We start from the raw sequence: 22625 nt of genomic DNA, 5'->3' as shown, positions 1-22625 counted from the left end.
AAATTGCGGTGTATGCAGTGCACATGAAGTATATATGTGTGCATGTGAGTGTGGCATAAACAAATAAATACAAATTAAAACATGACTGTATATGTATGTAGTGTACGTGAAGTGGGCGCACGGGGACATAAGTGCGTGTGTGCGTGTGCATGTGCGTGTGCATGTGCGTGTGCGTGTGTGTGTGTGTGTGTGTGTGTGTGTGTGTGTGTGTGTGTGTGTGTGAAGGCCAGAGGTTGATGTTGAGTGTCTTCCTCTATCGTTCTCCACCTCCCCCACTTTTAAAGATAAGATCTCTACCTGAATCTGGAGATAGGTGATTGATTAGATAAAGTTGGCCAGCAAGCTCTGTAGATCCTCTGGTCTCCATGCCCCAAATGCTGGGGTTCTGAGCATGCGCCACCACGCCTGGCTTTTATACATGGGTGCTCCATGCTCAAGCTGCAGCAAGTCCTTCACTGACTGAGCTGTCTCCCCAGACCCCACATGCTTTCAATTTTAACATAATCAAATTTATCTGCTTTTCCTTTTGTTTGTGTTATTAGTGTCATAGCCAAGAAACTCTCACCCAATCCAATGTCATGAAGCTCTCCCCTGCATTTTCTTCTAAGAGTTATAGCATTTGGGGGTCTTGCATTAAGACCTTTAGTTTATTTGGAATTACTCTTCTTTTTTTTTTTTTTTTTTTTTTTTTTTTTTTTTTTTTTTGGTTTTTCAAGACAGGATTTCCCTGTGGCTTTGGAGGCTGTACTGGAACTAGCTCTTGTAGGCCAGACTGGTCTCGAACTCACAGAGATCCGCCTGCCTCTGTCTCCCGAGTGCTGGGATGAAAGGTGTGCCTAGTTTTGTTTTTTTTTTTAAGACTTTATTTATTTATTATGTATACAACATTCTGCTTCCATGTATATCTGCACACCAGAAGAGGGCACCAGATCTCATTACCGATGGTTGTGAGCCACCATGTGGTTGCTGGGAATTGAACTCAGGACCTCTGGAAGAGCAGTCAATGCTCTTAACCTCTGAGCCATCTCTCCAGCCCCCATGCCTAGTTTTTAATATGGGGCTTTGCACTCAGGTCTTTATGCTTGCATAGCAAACACTTTATTGACTACATCATCTCCCAGTCACAAACCTTTTCTCCTCTCAAGAGTATTATCTTGGGGACTTTGTCACAGAGAATAAAATCTAAGGGGCACAAATGGATATGGAAAGATGGAGGTACAAGACATCATTTCTCTTTTTTCCTATAAAGCATTTAATTAGGGCTGACTTACATTGTTGGGGTTTAGTCCATTATCATGGTCATGGCGGGAAGCATGGCGGCGTGCAGGCTGACTTGCTCATGAAGAAGGAATTGGCAGTTCCACATCTGGACCCACAGACAGCAGGAAGTGACCATCCCAAGACATCGTTTCTGTGTTGAAGTTGAAGGTGAAGGATTAACAAACTGTCTTTAAAACCCATGATGTCACACCACTGAGTCAGAACTTAATTGACTTCTTATTTTAATTTAATTTTTTTGAGGCACAGTTTCATGCACCTTAGGCTGTTGTTGAAGTCACTAAGTAGCCAGAGATGACCTTAAACTTCTGATCCTCCTGACTCTGACTGTGTACTATGTCTGGTTTTATGTAGTTCTGGGATGGAACTCAGGGTGTTGTGCCTGTTAGACTTTCTACCATTGAGCCACACCCGAGCCCCTCACTGGGGCATTCTAGGCAGGGCTCTACCGCTGAGCCACGCCCCAGCCCCTCACTGGGGCATTCTAGGCAAGGGCTCTACCGCTGAGCCACGCCCCAGCCCCTCACTGGGGCATTCTAGGCAGGAGCTCTACCTCTGAGCCACGCCCCAGCCCCTCACTGGGGGATTCTAGGCAGGTGTTCTGCCAACCCTTCTCATGTTCTTTGCTTCCTGGTTTCTGCTCACTTGAGTCTCTGTTGGGTTGTTCTAAACCGTCTCCAAACTCTCCTTACTCATGCAGCCTTCCTCCTGATGATGCATTAGAGATTTGTGGTCTTGGGTCGGTTGCCCTTGAACTTGAACTGTGGTGTATTCGGGGACTGAAGTTAGACTGACAGCTTTGGAATTGGCCCTCACGATTATCCCAGGACTGTCTTTGCACTAAGTCTCACCCTATGCTTCTCTTCAACATTTCATACCTGCTGACTTTTTTGTTTACTCCATCATCAAGGTGAAATACATCCTTTAGTAGCTTTCTGAGAAAGTAACTCTGCTTGAGTCGTGGCTGAGATAAGAGCTAGCAAGCACGCATGTATTCACATCTATCGATTTTTGCCTTGTAGGAATTTATTTCTTTTATATTTAATTAGTTTATTTATTTACTTATTTGTGTGTGTGTGTGTGTGTGTGTGTGTGTGTGTGTGTGTGTGCATCCATGCCATTTGTGTGGTGGTCATGGGCCAACTTGCAAGAATAGGTTTTTCCTGTATGTGATTTTAGGGAATTGAATGCAGGTTGCCAGGTTTGGTGACCAGCACCCTTACCCACTGAGCCATCTTGCCAGCACTTACCTCCTTCCTTGCCAACTTAGCCATGCAGTAAATAATATGCATATTTTAATGTGTGTGTATGTGGTATATAAATATGTACAGCATTTTTTCCTTTTTTGAAATAGAGTCTTACTATGTAGCCATGACTAGCCTGGAGCTTTCTAAAGTAGAACAGGCTGGCCTTGAGTTCACAGCCATCACCTGCCTCTGTCACCCAAATGCTGGGATTAAAGGTATGTATATTGTATGTTTGCATGTCCACTAGAACTAGGCTGTTGTGAGCCACCCAATGTGGGTACTGGGAACTGAACCTGGGTCCTCTAGCTGCTGTGCCATCTCTCCAGTTCCATACCTTTTAATTGGTATCATTCATTCTGTTTCATTAGGAAGGGCTTTGTTAGCAAATGGAACAGAGGGAAAGAAGGCAGTCTACTTGGGGAAGACTTTTGATTCTTTCTCCAGTGGTCCCATGGTTGGGAAGCTTGCCTTTGTGTGGAGGAATTTAGACTCAGACGCTCTTTGCAGTGGTGTGTGTGTGTGTGTGTGTGTTGGAGATTGTCTTCTGAGTGTTGGGGAACATGGGGGTGTCTGAGGCAGATGCCTAGGGATCAGACACCCACAGGATCAAAGAACCAAAATGTGTAGGGATGCAACCCTCAGTTTAAGGTTGGGATGTGGTCCAGTGTGTAGAGCCTGCCATGTGTGAAGCCTAGGGTTCCATCCTCAGCACTTCAGAGAACTGGGCATGATGGCACACACCTAGAATCTCTTCACTTGGGGGATGGAGCCAGGAGGATCAGGGTTCAAGGCCAGCCCAGGGTAAGTGAGACCCTGAGTCAAAACCCACAAAACAGGATACTTCAGCTGGTGACAGGTGAGGACACAAGGACCAATGCAGTAGATGAAGAACACATTAGCAAGTACCTGACACACACTCCACACACACCCTGCCTCCAACGCCCCCCCCCCCCCGCCCCGGGCTGTCAGGCACTTACTCCTTATCATGGGCAGGTTTATAATCTCAAGAACTCCCATTTGCACTGTGCAACCTTCCAGAAGCGTTACAAATGTTAAATTTGTGCTAGTGTGTGTGCATACATGTGTATGTAGGTACACATGCACACGTGTGGGCTGTTCTTGTGGAGGCCGGAATGGGTGTAGGGTGTCTTCCTCAGTCCCTCTCCGAATTATTTACTATTATTTTTGAGACAAGTCTCTCAACGAATCTGCTCACCAAATGTCTATGGCCACTGAGCTGCAGGGATCGTCCCTCTAGCCTGACCAGCTAACTAAAGCCCTTTGTCCTGAGGTCAGTGCACTGCCTGGCTGTGGTAACTGGACCCTCACAGGCTGGTGACAGAGCAACAGGAAGGAAGGGGGGATGGGCCAGGGCCTCTGCCCTCTGAGAGCTAGAGCAGATGGCAAAGAAAAACAAGGGTCTATTTGCCTCTCTGGGGCACCCTGTCCCAGTCAAGGCTGGAATATTTCTGGCTGTCGAGTTTACTCACATAGGACGGTGCATGTAGAGAGCTGGAGGTTTCTTCTCTTGTCTGGCTGTCTTCTGGACCCTGATGGAGAGTCTCCCTGTATATATTCTCCAGGATCTGGTTTTGTCTCTGTCAGTTTTTCCAGGGCAGGGGCCACGACCCATCCGGAGGCCCAGAGGATCCGGGGCAGCATCAGCAGAGGTCCTGTTGAGTGATGGCTGGGCCCAGGGAATTCTCAGAGCAAAGGCTTCTCCAGTCTAGTCCTTACAGATCTTCTCTGAGACTTGAGAAGGGGGCAGCTTTTGTGTTTGGACTCGACTGATATTTACACATTTTCAAGACCTACGAAATTGTACAGGCCTAAGTTTGGAAACAGAAGCTCACTGCTGTAGTTTTTAAGGTTAAAAAAAAAAAAAATCCATTCATTTATTTGGTGAGTGAACATGTGGACATTCATGCCAGGACGCACCCATGAAGGATAGAGAACAACTTTCAGGACTAGGTTCTCACCTTCTACCATGTGGGCTTCCGGGGTAGAACTGAGGTCACCAAGCTTGGCAGCAAGAACCTGAAGTCTTACAGCTAGAGAATGGCTGAGCCAGGCAGAGCTGGAACCTGGGTTTTGATATGTTTTTTCTTTTTCACTTTTTGAGATGCAGGTTTTATGTCCCCCAGGCTAGCTAGGTAGTGAAGAGTGACCTTGAACCTCTGGACCTCTGGCCTCCACCTCTCAAGTGTGAGAATGCAGACATTCACCACAACTCCTGGCTCATGTTATACTGGGGATGGAGCCCAGGGTTGTGAATGCTAAGCTCTACCAACTGCGCTCTGAGCCTGACTCAGAGCCTGGGTTTTCTGGCTTCACATACTGTGCCTTCTGTCTCTTTGCATCTTGGAGCCTGCATTTGGATGGATGGATTAGCAGGCTGTCCTAAATGCAGAGTGTCCTCACACTGGGGAGATGGCTTAGCGGGTAGAGTGCTTGGTGTGCAAGCATGAGGACCTGAGTTTGAATCCTCAGCTCTCGCATAAAATCTGGGCATGGGGCTGCTTGTCTGCAGCCTCAGCACTTGGGGAGTGGGGTGTAGCTGAACTTCCTTTGGACCACCAGTTCCCAAGTAATAACACGGAGATGTCTTATTAATTATGAAAGCTTGGTCTTAGCTTAGGCTTGTTCCCAACTAACACTTATAACTTAAATTAGCCCATTTATACTAATCTACATTCTGCCATGTGCCTAGTGACCCCTTCTCCATGATGAATGTTCGACCTTCCTGTGTCCTGTTGGCAAATTCCCAAGCTCCTCAGATTTGTTCCTATGGCTGCCTAGTGGACATTTCCTTGTATTTATTTTTATTCATAAAAACTCTGTATAAGCTAACATTATTATTATCAATTAGACAGTATAGCTAGGAAGGAACCATCTTCATAATAATCCACAGGGAAGAATGCCCAATAAAACGGTGCTTCCATGAGATAAACGCACCAATTTACAAGCACTGGGGGTCTCCCCATTCCCATTCACACATGCCAGATACCAGAGAAAGGGATTTTCCTCCTGGTGAGCTGACACCTGGACTTAATTGCCACCTGCTGCTCCTCTGACATGACCATCAGTTCCTCTCTCTCCCCAGAAGCCCCACCTATTCTTTCCTGCCTAGCAATTGGCCATTCAGCTCTTTATTAAACCGATCAGAAGGCGCCTTAGGCAGAGACACATCTTTACAGTGTACAAAAAGATTACCCCACACAGTGGAGTGCAGAGACAGGCACATCCCTGAAGGTAATTGGCTGGTTAGTCTAGCCAAACTGATGAACTTCATGTTTGGTGAGAGACTTTTAAAAATGGAGAGCAGGGAGGTGGTGTTACACACCTTTAATCCCAGCCCCAACACTCTGGAAGCAGAGAGCAGCAGATAGCCAGGGCTACACAGAGAAACCCTGTTTTGAAACACCCCACCACCACAAAAAAAAAGTGGAGAGAAATTGAGGAGGATACCCTACATTCACACACACACACACACACACACACACACACACACACACACACTATAGTGTACGAATAGAAAAAGATGAGGTATAGTAACATTTACATATCCAGAGACCATGTCATTGAAAAGGAATTTATTACAGCGTCCAAGAGAAAGGGGTGTGACACAGGGAACACAGAGGTAAGGCCTGGGGTCAGGTAGGAGTCAAAGGACATGAGCACAATGTGGTTAAGAGTGTTTATTTATTGTAGTTTCTTAAAAAAAAAAAGATTTATTTTTAATTGTGTGTGTGAACACAGGTGCCCCTGAAAGCTAGGAGAGCATTAGACCCCTTGGAGCTGGAGTTGCAGGCTCTTGTGAGCTGTCTGAATGGGTGCTGAGAATTGAACTTGGTCTGGGGACAGATATTTAACATAAACCTGGGTGGGATATTGTAGATTCAAGTCATAACTGCATTACTGGATTATCTAGAACAAAGCATATAAGTGCGTAGGACATATGTTAATGCATTAAGACTGCAGAAACTAGTTAACATTCAGGACTCCATGAGAGCCCATGCTGAATGTCGAATATGCAGAAGTAATCAGGGAGAGATGGCTCAGAGGGTAAAGGTGCCTGCTGATGGGTCTGAGGGCTGAGTTCAATTCCTGGGACCCACATGGTGGAAGGAGAGAGGAGACACTTTCATGGTGTTCTCTGACCTCCACATGCATACCCTCACACATAAATAAAATGAAGTAAAATTGTAATTAAAGGGAAGTGACCATGAATGTAGTTATTGGGGGATAGCAGTGTCCCTACTTCACTGGTATGAACCTCAGATGTCGAGTGACATTGTTCCTGGGGAGATGTGACATACATACCATAGATAGGAGACGGTCGGCAGACCACAGAGCAAGGACACCACTGCAGTCCAAACTGCTGAACTAGTGAGTTTATTGAGGTTCCTTACAGGAGTATGGGGAGGAGGTGAGAAAGAGGAGGAGGAGGAGAGGAGGAGGAGGAGGAGGAGGAGGAGGAGGAGGAGGAGGAGGGCAGGAAAACAAAAGCACTCTTTAAGACTTTACTGTTTCAAATGTCCCATTGTGAGGTTCCCCTCTACAGGGAAAGAAACTTATCCCAAGGAATTCTAGCCCAAAGCCGGCAGACCCAGCCCAGGGTTGATTAAAGGAACCCTTTCTGGTAAGGCAACTGCAAGTCATTAGCGTTCAGATTTTTCACGGATGAGCCTAATTCGGCGGGCGCATTCTGCAGCCTGCCATGGATTTAATTTTCTGTTTGATCCCACAGAGGAACCCACAAGCAAGCGCGGTGGTGGCTCCCGGGTCTAGGTGCGGAAGCCGGGGCTTCTCTGGCGCTCTGTGGGAATCTCCCTCGCAGGGTCTGCAGGGGTTCCTTTAATCAGTGAGACTGCTGGGTGTGTGGCACCGGAGGGAGGGAGGAAGGATGGCTCTGCGGGGACACATCAAGAACTTAAAACAGCTGCAGATGCTCTGGGTGATTTCGCCTCTTTCTTGTGGTGTAGTGGTGGTGGGGCTCCCACGGTGCCTGCAGGACGTGGGCGAGGCAGTCTGGGGAGACGGGAGAAGGAGCAGAGGTGGGCTCCTTGCACCTTCCACCAGAGGGCCATCTGCCTTTGATCGATGTGGAGAAGAACAAAGGAGGGCAATTAATTGCCTGTAACGGACTGAGGGCAGCTCGGATTTCTCCGCAGTCTGCTGCAGTGGGGGCAGGGGTCTCAGCTGCCCTGGCCACTGTGTCTGTGGAGGGGGCTGCAGAGAACGTTCTGACGCCAGCCTCAGTTCAGGTCCAGGCCTTACCTAACTAAATGCCTTTACAGCCTCAGGCCTGGGTTCCAGGCCCATGCCCTGTGGCCTTCTCTGATTGGCTCTTTCCTGATCCCGCTCCAGCCTCACTTCCCACCCCCTCAACTGGATCACTCCAGTTCCACAGAGCTGCTCCCTACACTTTCTAGGGCATTTACGTTTTCTCCTAGTTCTTATGTTTGGAAGGTGGAGTAGGGAGGACCTCAGAAAAGATGTGGCATGCATCCGTGTTATCTTGCAGTGATAAGGATGGAACTCTGGGCCACTTCTAAGCAGTGCTCTGCTTAGAAGTCCCTGTGAGGGTCTAGGGTAAAGCACCTTCTTAGAATCCCCCAGTGAGGGGCTGGGGTGTGGCTCAGTGGTAGAGCCCCTGCCTAGAATTCCCCAGTGAGGGGCCGGGAGTGCGTGTCAACTATACAGTGTTGTCATGTGTGTACTTATCAATATTTATCCTAAGGCAACCTTGGGCTGGGGAGCTGGGGACCAGAGCTCTGGGATCTGCCCACCAGAAGTGACAATTGGAAGGAAGGGACTTGGGGACACACCAGCACATATGCCCTTCTAGCTGACACCACTTGGCTGGAAGCTATCACAAAGTCCCTGTGGATCTAGAGATGACCCCTTCTTGTCAGATATTGGTAGGGTGAGCCCAAGGCTAACCTGTATGATGAGCCCCGTGGTCAGTGGAAACCTGCCCCCAGAAAACTATTTGGTTGGCCACTTTGGTTTCTGGCAGCACAGCTTCTGGGAGACAGGCCACAGCGCTCCAGCCCGTTATCCACACATCAGTATGATGGGCTCTGAAACCACTCCCAGCTTCAAGTCTGTTCTTCCTGCCCCATGGGCTGCAGGAAGATGGGAAGGATCCAGGAGAGTGACAGCCCCCACGAGGTCACACAGCGATTCCACAGCAGCATGATCCTAACACAAGGCTTTGGAATCAGCTTCCTTATCATCAGCTGTGGGATCTTAAGGTGTTCAGCACCATCTGAACCCACAAGTTGGGAACTTCAGGAACCACCAGCCATGACCACCTCAAAGAGGCAGGGAAGAGAAACCAGGCTTGGAGAGGCACAAAAGGCTAGCCCCAGAAGCCCCAGGATCATTCCAGAATTTGTGCTCATTCTTTCATTTATATGAATCCCCACACTTGGTGGCAAGTACTTTAACCAGTGAGCCATTTCTCCAATCTCACCTTATTTTTTTTCCCAGACAGTATTAATAGGTTTTCTGTATCTTGATAGTAGGTTTTTCTGCCCATGCAGTAAGCCAAATCAAGCCAAATTAAAAAAGTAAAGAACAGCTTTATTTTGAGCAAAGCAGCTCCCGGGTGAGTCTTCCAGCCCCCAGAGGTCGAGGCAGGAGAAGACACACACCCAAACTAAAGCAGGGAGTTTAAATACACCATAGGCTGGGAGTAATGACTTGTTCTCTATAAGCTGGGTTCGTGCCCAACCAAGTGTGGTATGCTTTTTGGCAGGGACTTGGACCACTGGCACCTTCAGGGTAGGAGCAGCAATAGCAGCCAACAATGCAGAACTGTTTTTTTGGGTACCTTTGCTTTGTTGGAGATTTTCTGAGAGGATGGGGTTTGGAGAGAGAGAAATGAGGCTTTCCGGATCAAGCAGGCGTGAGCTGGAGGTTCCAGCAAAACAAGTATCTCATCTTGGACCTGGATATCATTGGTCTGTTTGGACTGGCTATGTAGCAAGTCCCAGGGGTCCTTTTGTCTCTGCCTCCCCAGCACTGGGATTGTAGGCATGCACCACCGTGCCCAGCTTTTGTACATGTGCTCTGGGGATTGAACTCAGGGCCTCAGAGCACTTTACCAACCAAATCATCTCCCCAGAACAGTTCTTTTGGATTCAGGAACAGAAGGTACACTGCTCGTGGTGAGATACCCTGGTTGCCATTTCTTGTAACCTCTCCTGCAGCCTCACAGCCCAGGGGTATCAGATGCCAAATTCTGTGGTCATTCCCCTTTTCATCACTCACTTGCATTCCACAGATTCTTATCGATTTTTTTTCCTCTAGTGAATGCTGGAACCAGTCTCCCCGCTGATCACAACAGCACGGGAGAAAATGAAACACAGCAGTTCTGGCCTTTGCCGACTCTGTCTGTAGCTTGCTGGGCCACTGTGGCAGCCATTTCCTCCTCAGGGTCTTAATTTTCTCACCTGTTGGAGGTTGGGGCCAGGCCTGGTAGTGCATACTTGTAATTTCAGCACATATGGGGTGGAAAAAGGAGGGTCATGAGTTTAAGACCAGCCAAGGGCTACACAGTGAGACAAGGAAAAGGAAGGAAAGACAGAGGGAGTGAGGCAAGAGAACCTTTTTCTTTTATGATATGTTAGCACGTGTGCACTCATGTGTGTGTGTGTGTGTGTGTGGGGTGTCCTGCTGTATTCACTTTCCACCTTAATCTCTTGAGACAGATCTTGGCCAGTGAGCCCCAATGGTCCTCTTGTGTCTGCTCCTTTCAGTCCTGGGATTACAGGACTGTGACAAAGCACCACGTCCAAAAAGCAATTTGGGGACCAAGGGTTTATTTTCTGAGACTTTCACATTGCTGTTCATCACTGAAGGAAGTCAGGGCAGGGACTCGAACAGGGTGGGATCTTGGAGTCAGGAGCTAATTCAGAGGCCTTGGAAGGGAGCTGCTTACTGACTTACTTCCTGTGGCTTACTCAGCCTGCTTTCTTATAGAACCCAGGACCGGCAGCCAGCACCCACCTTAGGCTGAGCCCTCCACCATTGATCACTAATTGAGAAAATACCTTACAGCTGGATCTCATGGAGGCATTTCCTCAGCTGAGGCTCCTTCCTCTGATGACTCTAGCTTGTGTCAAGTTGACACAAAACCAGCCAGTATACAAGTAATCACAGCCATGCTCAAGTTTTCACATGGGTGCTGAGGATTTGAACTCAGGTCTTCCTGCTTATGCAGGATATGTTCTTACCCAACTCAACAGTTCCACCACCACCACCACTGCAGCCGCTGTTGCTCACAAAGGATTTTTTTTTTTTTTAGTTATATATAATGCTGTTGGCTGGTGACTAGGATTTCTTATAGACTAGCTCTGTCTTAAGTATTAACCCCTAACTACTAATATATGTATTTCTACATGGTCTTATGTTATTGAGAACACCAGACTCATGCTTCCTCTCCTCCTGTGATTACATGGCAACTTCTCTTACTACACTTCCCAGAATCCTCCTTGTCTCCTAGTCCCATCTATCTTGCTTTCCTATTGGCCAACAGTGTTTTATTTATCAACCAATAAGAGAAACATGTACAGAAGACTTCCCCCATCATCTCTTTTCTGTCTAAATAAAAAGAAAGGTTTTAACTTTAACATATCAAATTATATATAACAAAATAGTTGCTAAACAAGAACTACAATTACAATATTTAGTCCAATAATATTTAGCAAGATTTAAAGAAAATATTTTGTCATCTACCCTATCTTTGTGGGTCTAATGTCTTATATGTAACTTATCTTTTATCATAACTAAGGGAAACTATAACCATGACTATCTGTCTCAACTCCATCAAAGACCACAGAAGGATAATATATAAACTCTAGAAGTGACAGCGACAACTTGCTGCCAGGTCAGTCACCCGAAGTTCTTCTGTAATGTTCCATCTTCAGCCTATAGGCCATAGTGTGTCTGGCAGACTCCTCAGCAAAGCAGGAAATTTTAAACTGTCTGCCTGTATTGGACAAAGGATTTTTTAAAAAGACCTCTTGCAGTCTAAAGCCACCCAAGTTCACAAGACAAAGCTTCCAGAAAACAAAATAATGAGACACATCGTAAATGGATGTTTCTCTTCTACCCGCCAGTTCCCAAATAACTACTCAGAGGCTTATATTAATTATAAATGTTTGGCCAATAGCTCAGGCTTGCTATTAACTAGCTCTTCCATTTCAATTAACTCATTTCTATTAATCTATGTATTACCATTTGGCTCAAGGCTTTACCTGTCCTCTAATATCTTGCTTTCCCAGTGGCTGGCTGGTGTCTCTCCCGACTCTACCCTTCTTCATCCTAGTTCTCAGTTTGATTGTCCCACCTAACTTTATCCTGCCTTGCTATAGGCCAAACAGCTTTTTTTTTATTAACCAATGAGAGCAGTATATATTCACAGCCACTGAAGGATTATCCCACAGCAATACAGTCTTATCTTTTCAGAAGAGGATGAGAGACATGTTCCGCACTACCCCAAATCTATGGACATCTGGTTTTCCAAAGAACAGTTATGGCAGAGATTGGAATACTTAGTTCCAAAGCACCAGGCACTCAGAGAACATTCTAGAGTTTTTGTACCTCCCCGTTCAGCAGTTGGTATGACAGGGACTGCTAAGGATCTTTTATGATTTACAGCTACTTGCACACTTGTTTATTTATGTTGATCCTGGGTACACTAATTAAAACATGCTCTCTCTCTCTCTCTCTCTCTCTCTCTGTGTGTGTGTGTGTGTGTGTGTGTGTGTGAGAGAGAGAGAGAGAGAGAGAGAGAGAGAGAGAGAGAGGACCTGTGCCACAGTTCTCATTCGAAAGTCAGGACAAATTACAGAGTTGGTTCTCTCCTTCTACCAAGTGTGTTCAGGAGGTCAGGCCTGGCACCTGCTTTACACACTGATCCATCTTGCTGGATGTTTATGTTTGGTGATGAGAATCTCACTGTGTAGTTTAGGCTGGCCTTGAACTCACAATCCTCTGTTAATCCCAAAAATGTGAGGAGAAAGACCACCGACCCAAATCATCATGGTCAAATTAACTAAAACAAGCTTTTTATTTGTGTACACAGGCTGCCTCCTCCTATGACGGGGCTCAAAAGGTTGCATTGGACAAGAGCAAGATAAGGGCTTTTATAGCTCAGGGTAGGGACTTTCCAAATGGGGGATTCTGTAGGCAAATAGGCAGGGTTAAGGAAGCAGAACATAAGCATAACAAATTGGTCATGATAATCTCACAAAACAAAGACTTGGTTACAAGGTAGTTAAACAATAATCTCCCAAACAAAGACAAGGTTACAAGGTAGTTAAACAATAATCTCCTAAAACAAAGACAAGGTTACAAGGTAGTTAAACAATAATCTCCTAAAACAAAGACATGGTTACAAGGTAGTTAAACAATAATCTCCCAAACAAAGACAAGGTTACAAGGTAGTTAAACAATAATCTCCCAAACAAAGACAAGGTTACAAGGTAGTTAAACAATAATCTCCTAAAACAAAGACAAGGTTACAAGGTAGTTAAACAATAATCTCCTAAAACAAAGACATGGTTACAAGGTAGTTAAACAATAATCTCCCAAACAAAGACAAGGTTACAAGGTAGTTAAACAATAATCTCCCAAACAAAGACAAGGTTACAAGGTAGTTAAACAATAATCTCCTAAAACAAAGACATGGTTACTAGGTAGTTAAACAAGGTAGTCAAGATGACAGGTGGTCATGGCAACCTTTTGAAACAAAGGCATGCTTTCATTCCTGGATCAGGAAGTACAGAACCATTTGTAGTTATGGTTACAGGTGGGGCACAGCCCAATCCTTGAGAAGCAGATTTAATCATATACAGGAATGAATCTAGTTTGTCTTCACCATAAAATGACTTTCAAGCCCAAGATGGAGGTAGGCTGATTCATCACCTCTTGCCTCATCCAGCCTCCCAAATGCTGGGTTATATATGTCAATCATCATGCCCAGCTCTAAGGTCCCTTAAAATATTTTTCATTAGCATATGTTAACTGTACATTAGAAGTATGTGCCTACCATGGTGGTTCATGTGTAGAGGTAAGAGGACAACCTCAGCTGTCAATCTTTGCCTCCAGTTTGCTTGAGACAGGTCTCTTGTCTTTACAGTGCATAGTCCAGGCTGGTCTGTGAGCTCTTGGGACTCTCTTGTTTCCACTCTCCATCTTCCTGTATGAGATCCAGGACTACAGAGTCTCAAACTGTATGTCTGGGTTTTTTACATATGTTTTGAGGGTTTGAACTCAGGCATTCACATTTGCATGACTTTTGTGCACTGAGCCATCTCCTCAACCCTGTATAGTATATCAACCCTGTATAGTAGTATATCAACCCTGTATAGTATATCAACCCTGTATAGTATATCAATCGTGACAAAATTCATCTCCCATTACCCTTCACACTTCCTCTGATCCCCTTCCTCTACTTTCTTGTAGAAAGGGGGTGTGACTAGTGGGTGGGTGCCTCAGCCTTAGAACACAGCCTGGAATCCTCCAGTGAGGGGCTATGGGCGTGGCTCAGTGGTAGAGCGCTGGGTTCGGAATTTACAAACAAGAAACAGTCACTCAACTTTAGTTCTGTGGGCTCTGCCCAGATCCAGCCAGGACCTGTTCCTCAGTGTCCTGAATGCATCAGAAGGGCTGCTGATCCCTTGGAAGGCATTTGGCACCCTCTTCTCTCAGAGCATCCTCTCTGACATGCCTATGAATGGCTGTAGGTCTGTTCTAATGGTGCAACCCTCTGTGGCTGTGTTGGATAGGAAATCTGATTTGTAAATTGCCCTAACTGTCTTTCCGGGTTGGGCAGCTTATTAGGAATGAGCTGATGGCCCTTGAAGGTTGCTCACATGGAGTAGGCTCTGGAATTCTCACCATGGAAGGTTCTGGTGAATGAATGCATGGAATAATTAATGAAGGGATACTCAGAAGGCACATAGCTTGCTCTATCTGCAGGGTCACTGCAAGGGAGTGACCCCTCTGGGACACAATCCACACATGTTCTTCATTCTTCAAGCCTCAGTGGTGGATCCCAGAATCCAGGCTCCACAGCATGGTCTTCTTGTTTTGCCAGGAGATTTGGACAGTGGCCATGGAGGTCTCAGATCAGCACCCCTTCCATCTGAAATCAGCAATTTGAGCTGGGAAGAAGGGTCACTTGGTCGAGTATTTGCCTTACAATCATGTGACAACCTGAGTTTGATCCCTGGTCCCCGTAATGATTGCAGGAAAGACCCAATTCCACATTGTCCCCTGAGCGCCATGACACACATGTATGTCTTACTTTCACTCTTACTCTGTGGCTGGCTGGGTGTCTGGGTGTCTGGGTGTCTGGGTGGCTGGCTGACTGGCCCCTGACATCTTCCTCTCCTTCTCCTTCTCTTTATTAGACCTATCAGGTGTTTTAGACAGGCAAAGTAACACAGCTTCACAGAGTTTCACAAATGCTTCATAAAAGAATGCAACACATCTTTGCATCACTAAAGAAATGCCCCATAACATAAACAAGTGTAACACATCTTAAATTAATATTCCACAACACTGAGTTTGAGCCTCAGGACCCACAAGGTGGAAGGAGAGAAGCTGCTCCCAAATGTAATCCTCTGACCTCCCCAGCAACACATCTTTCCTTCCCACCCCCTCTCCCACACACTAAGTAAAATAAATCAATCCCTTTTTCCTCTAAGTTGCTTTTGTCAGGAATTTTATCATATTAATGAGTATAGTAACTGACGAACAGGGCATCTGAGTGGTATATCCTTGCACCCAGCACTCAGGGGTGGAGTGTGTGGAGGGGAGCATAGTTTATCTGCCATAAAGGGCCTAAAACTTTATTTATTTATGGACTGCAGGGATGGCTCATCAGTTAAGAGCACTGGCTGCTGGTCCTGCCTCAACAAGATGATGGGACAGACTTAGTAGACTTCCTAGGGGAGTCTCACCCACTCTAAGGAACAGAGGGGAGGTGGGGTGGGAGTAAGTAGGGGAAGTGGGAGGAGAGGAGGGAGGGGGAACTGGGATTGGAATGTAAAAAATAAATTAATAAAAAATGTAAAAAAAAAAAAAGAGCACTGTCTGCTCTTACAGAGGACCCAGCAGCCGTGTATGGTTCAAAACCATCTGTAACTCCAATTCCAGGGGTTTGCTATTCTTCTGGCCTCCTTGGGTACCAGGCTTACACGGGTCACATTTATATGCATTCAGGCAAAACGTCCATTCACATAAGCAATTTAAAACATCTAGTTCTTTGCTTACTTATTCATTTTGTGTGTTTACGTATATGAGTATGGGTGCAACTACTATGGTGTACATGTGGAAGTCAGGACAAACTTTAAGGGGTTAGTTTTCCTTCTCCCTTGTGAATCCAGGGATTCAAGTTCAGGTCACCAGGATTGGCAGCGAGCCCCTTTACCTGATGCTGGGCTTCAGATGTACCCATTCCTGGCAGTTTGCACATGGGTGCTGTGCTTCCAAACTCAGGTTCTCATGTTTTTGTGGCAATCACTTCACTGCCTGAGCCATCTCCCCAGTGCAGATGAGCTGGGTTTTCAGGTCTCTCGAGACAGGCCCAGAGCCCTCTTTCTGTGTCTCTGTTCTGCTGTCTTCATTGTTTTGGGCCAGGTTTCAGTTGCTGGAAGCCATTGACAGCCCATGAAAATATCAGATGTCGGCAAAGGATGATTCAAACCATTGGAAAATGTTTCTCAATGTGCAGTTCATTTCCCTGTGGAAACAACCTGGTGCGATCCAGAGGTGGCTGGACGAGTTGCCTGTTCTGGTGTCCACTGGATGTGTTTCAAGATTGGGCATTGTCCTCAGATTGGCAGTAGGTCATTTAGAAAAGCATCACAGTTCTGTGCCCTTTTGGCAACACATACACAGAGGGTGATACAGAACCTGTGCTATGTGATAATAAAAGGAAGAGGGCTGACAAGATGGCTCAGCTGGTAAAGGAGCTTGTCATGCAAGCCCAGAGATCCCGGTTCAATCCCCGGGACCCACCTAAAGTTGCTGTACTGGTGTTCCATAACATTGGCCCAAGCTGTGGATGTCACATAAATTCAGTTCCTGCTTTCCCTTCTATGTTAAGTGACCTTTGCTTTACTGTATCTATAACAACTAACGGGAACAACTGAAGGAGAGAATGATTTATTTTGGATGGTGGTTTCAGCAGATTCAATCTATCACTGTGGGGCCACATGGTGGAGAAATTATCTTGACATTATGGCCAACCAGGAAGGAGAGACTGACAGGAAGTGACCAGTAATAATAACTCCCATGTCCCATCCTTGGTGACCTACTTCCTTTAGCTAGAACCCTCATCCTGAAGTTGCCACAGATTTTCAAAATAGCACAATACCAAGATTTTGAAATTTTCACATGTAAAAATGATACCTGATATTTGCTCAACTTTTAAATGTTTTTATTTATTTTAATTTTCAAATTACTTGTATCTGTGTGTCTTTGTGTATGTGCACATGAGTGATGGTACCTTTGGAGGCCAGAAGGGGGCAGCAGATCCTCTGGAGCTGGAGGTTCCTCTCCCACTCTACCCTCTTCCTATGGCATTTAGTTAGCGTTTTCTTTTCACCTGAACTGTTCTGAAGTTTCACTATAGCATCACTCAGCAGAGCCCTTCAGGTTAGGAAGTCATGTGTTCCTTCTGGTGAATTTTCTTTCTCTTTTTCTTTGATAGGGGTGGGGGGCCATTCAAGCAGGGTCTCTCTGTGTTGTCCTGGCTGTCCTGGAATTGCTCTGCAGACCAGGATGGCCTCAAACTCAGAGATCTGCTGCCTCTGCCTCCCAAGTATTGGGATTAAGTAGGTGTGCATCACCGCCACCCGGCTTCTGGAGAATCTTCCTTACTGCATTCTCTCTCTTTCATTTTCCATTTCATCCCTTCTCTTTCCCTCTCCCTCCCTGCTTCTTTCTGTTAGGGTGTTATGTAGCCCAGGCTGAACTCAAACTCAATAGGTAGCTGAGGATGATTTTGAACTCCTGATCCTCCTGCCTCTACTTCCCCAAGTGCTACAGTTACAGGTATGTGCTATCAAACCTGGTTTCTTGGTGATTTTTTTTTTCCATGACAGGATTTCTCTGCATATCCCAGGTTGTCCTGGAACTTGCTCTGTAGACCAGGCTAGCCTCAAATGCAGGGATCTGCCTGCCTCTGCCTCCTGAGTGCTGGAATTAAGGCCTGTACCTCCATACCCTGCTTGTTGCTTCTCTTGCAATTTCCCTCTTTGATGCTTTTGAAGGGCTTCATGGCCACAGTTCAGGCTTCCAGCTCATTGGAGCACCCCTACCTCCCGCTGTTGTGTTTTGAAGCTCATCCTGAACTCTTACATTTCATTTATTTTGTTTTCTGTTTTGTTATTATTTTTAGGGGTTTATTTTTGTTCTCTCTCTCTCTCTCTCTCTCTCTCTCTCTCTCTCTCTCTCTCTCTTCTCTCTGTGTGTGTGTGTGTGTGTCCCATGTATGTGCGGCAGCAGGAAGTGGGATCAAGTTCCCTGGAGCCAGAGTTGCAGATAGTTGTGCATTACCTGATGTGGGTGCTGGAACCGAGCTAGGGCCCTCTTTCCTGCCACCGTCACATTTCTTAGAGAAAAGCAGGTGCTCAGAAGCAAGCCTGGAAGTTCTGATCCCTGCCCTCTTCCCAGTGCCAACACCCAGGTGTGTGCCACCAGGCCTGGCTCACTTCTTTTCTAAGGGATCAAAAGTTTTCATCCCATAATTTTATAAGCAGTATATCGTCTTAACTCTTTGAGGATATTAATTACGTTTTCAGAAGCTCCCTCCATGCTGGGGAATGTGGCCCAGTTGGTAGAGTACTTACTTAGCATCCAAAAAGCCATGTTTGATCCCCAGCCTCACATAAACCGGACATGGTGGAATAAGTTTGTAACCCCAGCACTTGAGAAGCAGAGCCAGGAGGATCAGATGCTACAGGCCATCCGCAGATAGATCATGAGACTGGGGCCAGCCTGGGCTACTCGAGATCCTGCCTCAAAAACAAAACAAAACAAAACAACAACAACAAATCAACCCATATTTATTTGGTTTGTTCCTTTGTTGTTTTTCCTTGTGATTTATTGCCTATTGAGTTGGTGCCTTGGTTTTATTTTTCTCTTCAAGTAATTTAATTCTTGGTATTTGTTTATTTCTATGAGTTTACTTCTGTTTATTTCTTGGTATTTGTTTATTTCTATGAGTTTACTTCTGTTTATTGATACCTTGACTTTTTTGTTTGTTTTCTTGGTTTTTGAAGACAGGGTTTCTCTGTGTAATTCTGGCTGTCCTGGAACTCACTTTGTAGACCAGGCTGGCTTCTAACTCACAGATATTCACCTGCCTCTGCCTCCTGAGTGCTGGGATTAAAGGCGTACGCCATCACTGCCTAAGGACACCTTGACTTTTGATACACTGGTTGTTTGGGTGAAAAATGGGGAACAAGTGTGCAAAAGATCTCAGCCATCTGACTTTGAAGGAACACTACGGGTCACCAGTTGATGAGTCTATGGTGCTAGATAGATAGTTCAAGCTGGCCTTGAACTCACTGTATAGCCCAAGATAGCTTCAAACTTGCAATCCTGCCTCAGCCTCCTGAATACTAAGAATGTAGGTGTAGGTGTGTACCACCCCTCTCAGCTGCATGCCTGATGCTTGATACCAGCAGGGACAGAGGCATGCTTCTTTTTTTTTTTTTTTTTTTTTTTTTTCGAGACAGGGTTTCTCTGTGGCTTTGGAGGCTGTCCTGGAACTAGCTCTTGTAGACCAGGCTGGTCTCGAACTCACATAGATCCCCCTGCCTCTGCCTCCCTAGTGCTGGGATTAAAGGCGTGTGCCACCACCAATGCCCGGCGAGGCATGCTTCTTACCTCTACCTTCTACCACTTCTACTGTGCTTCCTGCCTTACCCTCTGACACTGAGGTCCCTGCCCTCACCTCTGATGACAGTCACCTGGGGTGGTCCCAACCACATTGGCCACACGTGTTGTTCCTAAACTGCCCCCATCATTAGTGCTGGTCCTGTTGGCTGCATATTTCCGGTGTGCTCTCCTCCTCCAAATTACTCCCATCTGCTTTCTGTCTCTCCTAGAAGCCTCAAAATGTCTAGCCCACTGCTTCTCATTTTCTAATGTGGCTTGGGACTTATTTTTAGCTTTGAATTTTCTAGGATATGGTGGGAGGTGGGAGGGATGGGAGCATGTTCCTGCTAGACACCTTAGCCCGGTCTTCATATTATGTGTTCTGCCCCCCTCTCCACCTCTGCTATCCCTGCTCAGGTCTCTTTTCTCTTACCTCCTGTAGCCGGTCATTGTCCTGCTGAGCCACACCCCAGCCCCTCACTGGGGGATTCTAGGCAGGGGCTCTACCACTGAGTCACACCCCAGCCTCTCACTGGGGGATTCTAGACAGAGGCTCTACGACTGCCACCCCTTAGCTCTTCACTGAGGGATTCTAATAGCACAATGCTGAGCCCACTCCCTCACTGGTTTTCTAGCCAAGTACCCTGCTACCGAGTGGCCCTGGCCTCCAGAGGAACTGATACAACAGACCTGTGCCCTCTTGGACACTTCTAATTGTACAGGGTTTTCTTGTGTACAGTGCTTGTGTCTCTTTCATCCTTGCTGGCCCACATTTCTCCTTCTGTACTGATGCTGTCCCTTGATGGCTGACATAACTGCTGCTAATGGATTGATCTTCCAATGCTTAGCTGGTAGCCTTTCCTAGAATTGACCCTGCTCTGTTCCTATACCTCCTTGTGCTCATCAGATGTTTGGACCCCTTTCCCTGTGTTTTGGTACTGTAAGCATGCCCTTGTCTGTCATCTCCACTAGAGTGACCTTTTGCAGCAAGGTGAGACTGATTCTCCTTCATGGAATCCACAGGTCACTGACTGAGATGATAACAGGGCTTAGGGCCAAGGTTCTCTCCCTTCCCCTCAGCCCTGACACAGGGTCTCTGATAGTTCATATTGTCAACTTGGCAGGGTCTGGAATCACCATGGAAACAAAACTGTGGATGCATCTGTGAGGGAGTTTATAGACTGGATTCATTCAGGTGAGAGTGTGGGCAGGACCCTGAGGTAGCTGCTCACACCGTCTTTACAGTCAGGGAACAGGGAGAGGCAGATGCCAGCAGTCAGCTTGCTTTCTCTGTCCCTGATCCCAGACCACTGGATGGCGCCGTCCATATTCAGAGTGGACCTCAATTACACTTCTCTGATTAGGTCTTACAGATACGCCCAGGGGTGTGTTTTCTAAATGATTCTAAAGATTAACCACCACAGGCCAGATACACAGTTCAATGTAAACTGCATTCATCTGGGCTACTGCACACGCCTTTCATTTCAGCTTGGGGAGGCGGTGACAGTGGATCTAAGTGAGTTGGAGGCCAGCCTGATCTACATAACAAGTTCCAGACCAGCTAGGGCTACACAGTAAGACTGTGTCTTGCTGTGGAGGGTGGGAGTGGGGATAAACTCAGGATTTGAAGAAAAGAGAATGAAGTAGAATAGATAAAAAGACCAATGGTTAGATATTGAGTTATTTATTTAGTGGTTTACTGAAAGCACTGCTTGTACTGCAGAGTTGCCAAACATGGCTTCACTTACTACCTGAAACAGAATGACCTGCAGAAATAGCTAATACAATGGGTCGTGGCCTTTCACAACCTGCTGATGGCCATGTGTGCTTCTGTAAAATCTCACTTGCCTGCCCCACCTTGTGGTTTTAGGGTATAATATGAGAATACAAACTGGACCAGGGATAGAAGCCTTTCAAGAGCTGTCCTGGCTTCCATCCACTGCTGTTGGGGACTCCATAAGCCTCACAGCTGTCAGGGAGATGAAGAACAAAACTCAAGTCAGTACCATCTTTGCAGGCACTGGATCAAAACTTCCAGAGTCACAAAGCTTTAGGCATAGTTACATAGAAACTCTCTAGCAAAGTAGCAAAGCGCCTGTGACCATCACAATAAGAATGAGTTCTATTGGCTGGTAAATGAGCTCAGCTATAGGGCCCAGAGAGGGAGGGCTTAAAGTAAGGGTAAGGATGGGATCTATTGATGTAGGATGTAAAGTGCATGGGACCCCTTTCATAAGGATGGGTTCTACTCACTGAAAGACAAAGATCAGGGTTAGAGCCTAAATGATGCTCAGGATACAGGGTGGTGGTTGGGGGGGGGGTGCTGGCAGGGATTCCAAATGGAGACTGGCTCCTGATAGACTAGCAAAGGATCTCCAGGTTCTCCAGGTGGTTTGATCACTTTCACTCTGGCATTCCAGGTGACCAGGCATCATTCATTTTTCTTTGAGGTCAATAGGCTCATGTGATTGATAGTCCTGGTTTCTCCAATGCTTACTCTAAGCCATGCTTCCTACACACTGGTGCCATCTCCTCTCTTCATCTCCTCTCATTGGTATTAGAGTGCCTTTTTCTGGACAGAGTCCTGCAACAGGCGGATCTGGTCCAGGCTGGATGACGATGATTAATATTGCTTGTCAAGTTGACAGAGTCCAGAATCACCTGGGAGCCCTAGCTCTGAGTATGTTTCTAGACTGGATTCATCGAAGTGGGACGAGCCACTTCAAATGGGCAGCATCGTTCCCTAGGCTGGGGTCCCGGGCTCAATAAAAAGGAGAAAGTGAGCTGAGCACCAGCCTCCATCTCTCTGCTTCCTGACTGGGGTTGTCATGTGACCAGCCACCTCACATTCTTGTTGCTATGCTTACTGGCCATGATGGACTGCACTCTCAGACTCTGAGCTCAAACCAACCCTTTCTTCCTTCAGTTGCTTTTGTTGGGTATTTTATTTTGACAGTACCCCTTTCCCCATAGCACGATCTTCTAAACTGCTGTTGGGTCCTCTGGGAATGGCCAAGGCTAATGTGACTGTTGCTGTCCCCACAGGCACTGGTGCCATCACACGGTGACAAGGACAGTGTCCTGCCAGGTGCAGAACGGCTCCGAGACGGTGGTCCAGCGAGTCTACCAGAGCTGCCGGTGGCCTGGGCCCTGTGCCAACCTTGTGAGGTAAAGGCACCCAGGGTGCCC

At 46.4% G+C, this 22625-nt stretch overlaps 1 protein-coding gene across 3 annotated transcripts in view; it reads left to right on the top strand.

The window, feature by feature from the left end:
* The window catches only part of Col26a1 (collagen type XXVI alpha 1 chain), a 127060-nt gene that overhangs the window by 14111 nt on the left and 90324 nt on the right, over positions 1–22625 (top strand). For all 3 annotated transcript variants that reach the window (XM_035443399.1, XM_035443398.1, XM_027416213.2), the window contains exon 2: positions 22482–22604. In XM_035443399.1, coding sequence (XP_035299290.1) covers positions 22482–22604 — 123 coding nt within the window. The remainder of the gene's footprint in view (positions 1–22481; positions 22605–22625) is intronic.

The sequence above is a fragment of the Cricetulus griseus genome, chromosome 4, assembly GCF_003668045.3.
Source record: "Cricetulus griseus strain 17A/GY chromosome 4, alternate assembly CriGri-PICRH-1.0, whole genome shotgun sequence".
In the NCBI taxonomy this organism is placed as follows: domain Eukaryota; kingdom Metazoa; phylum Chordata; class Mammalia; order Rodentia; family Cricetidae; genus Cricetulus; species Cricetulus griseus.
The sequence above is the reverse complement of the archived record's forward strand: the minus strand, read 5'-3'. Positions and strand labels throughout refer to the sequence as shown.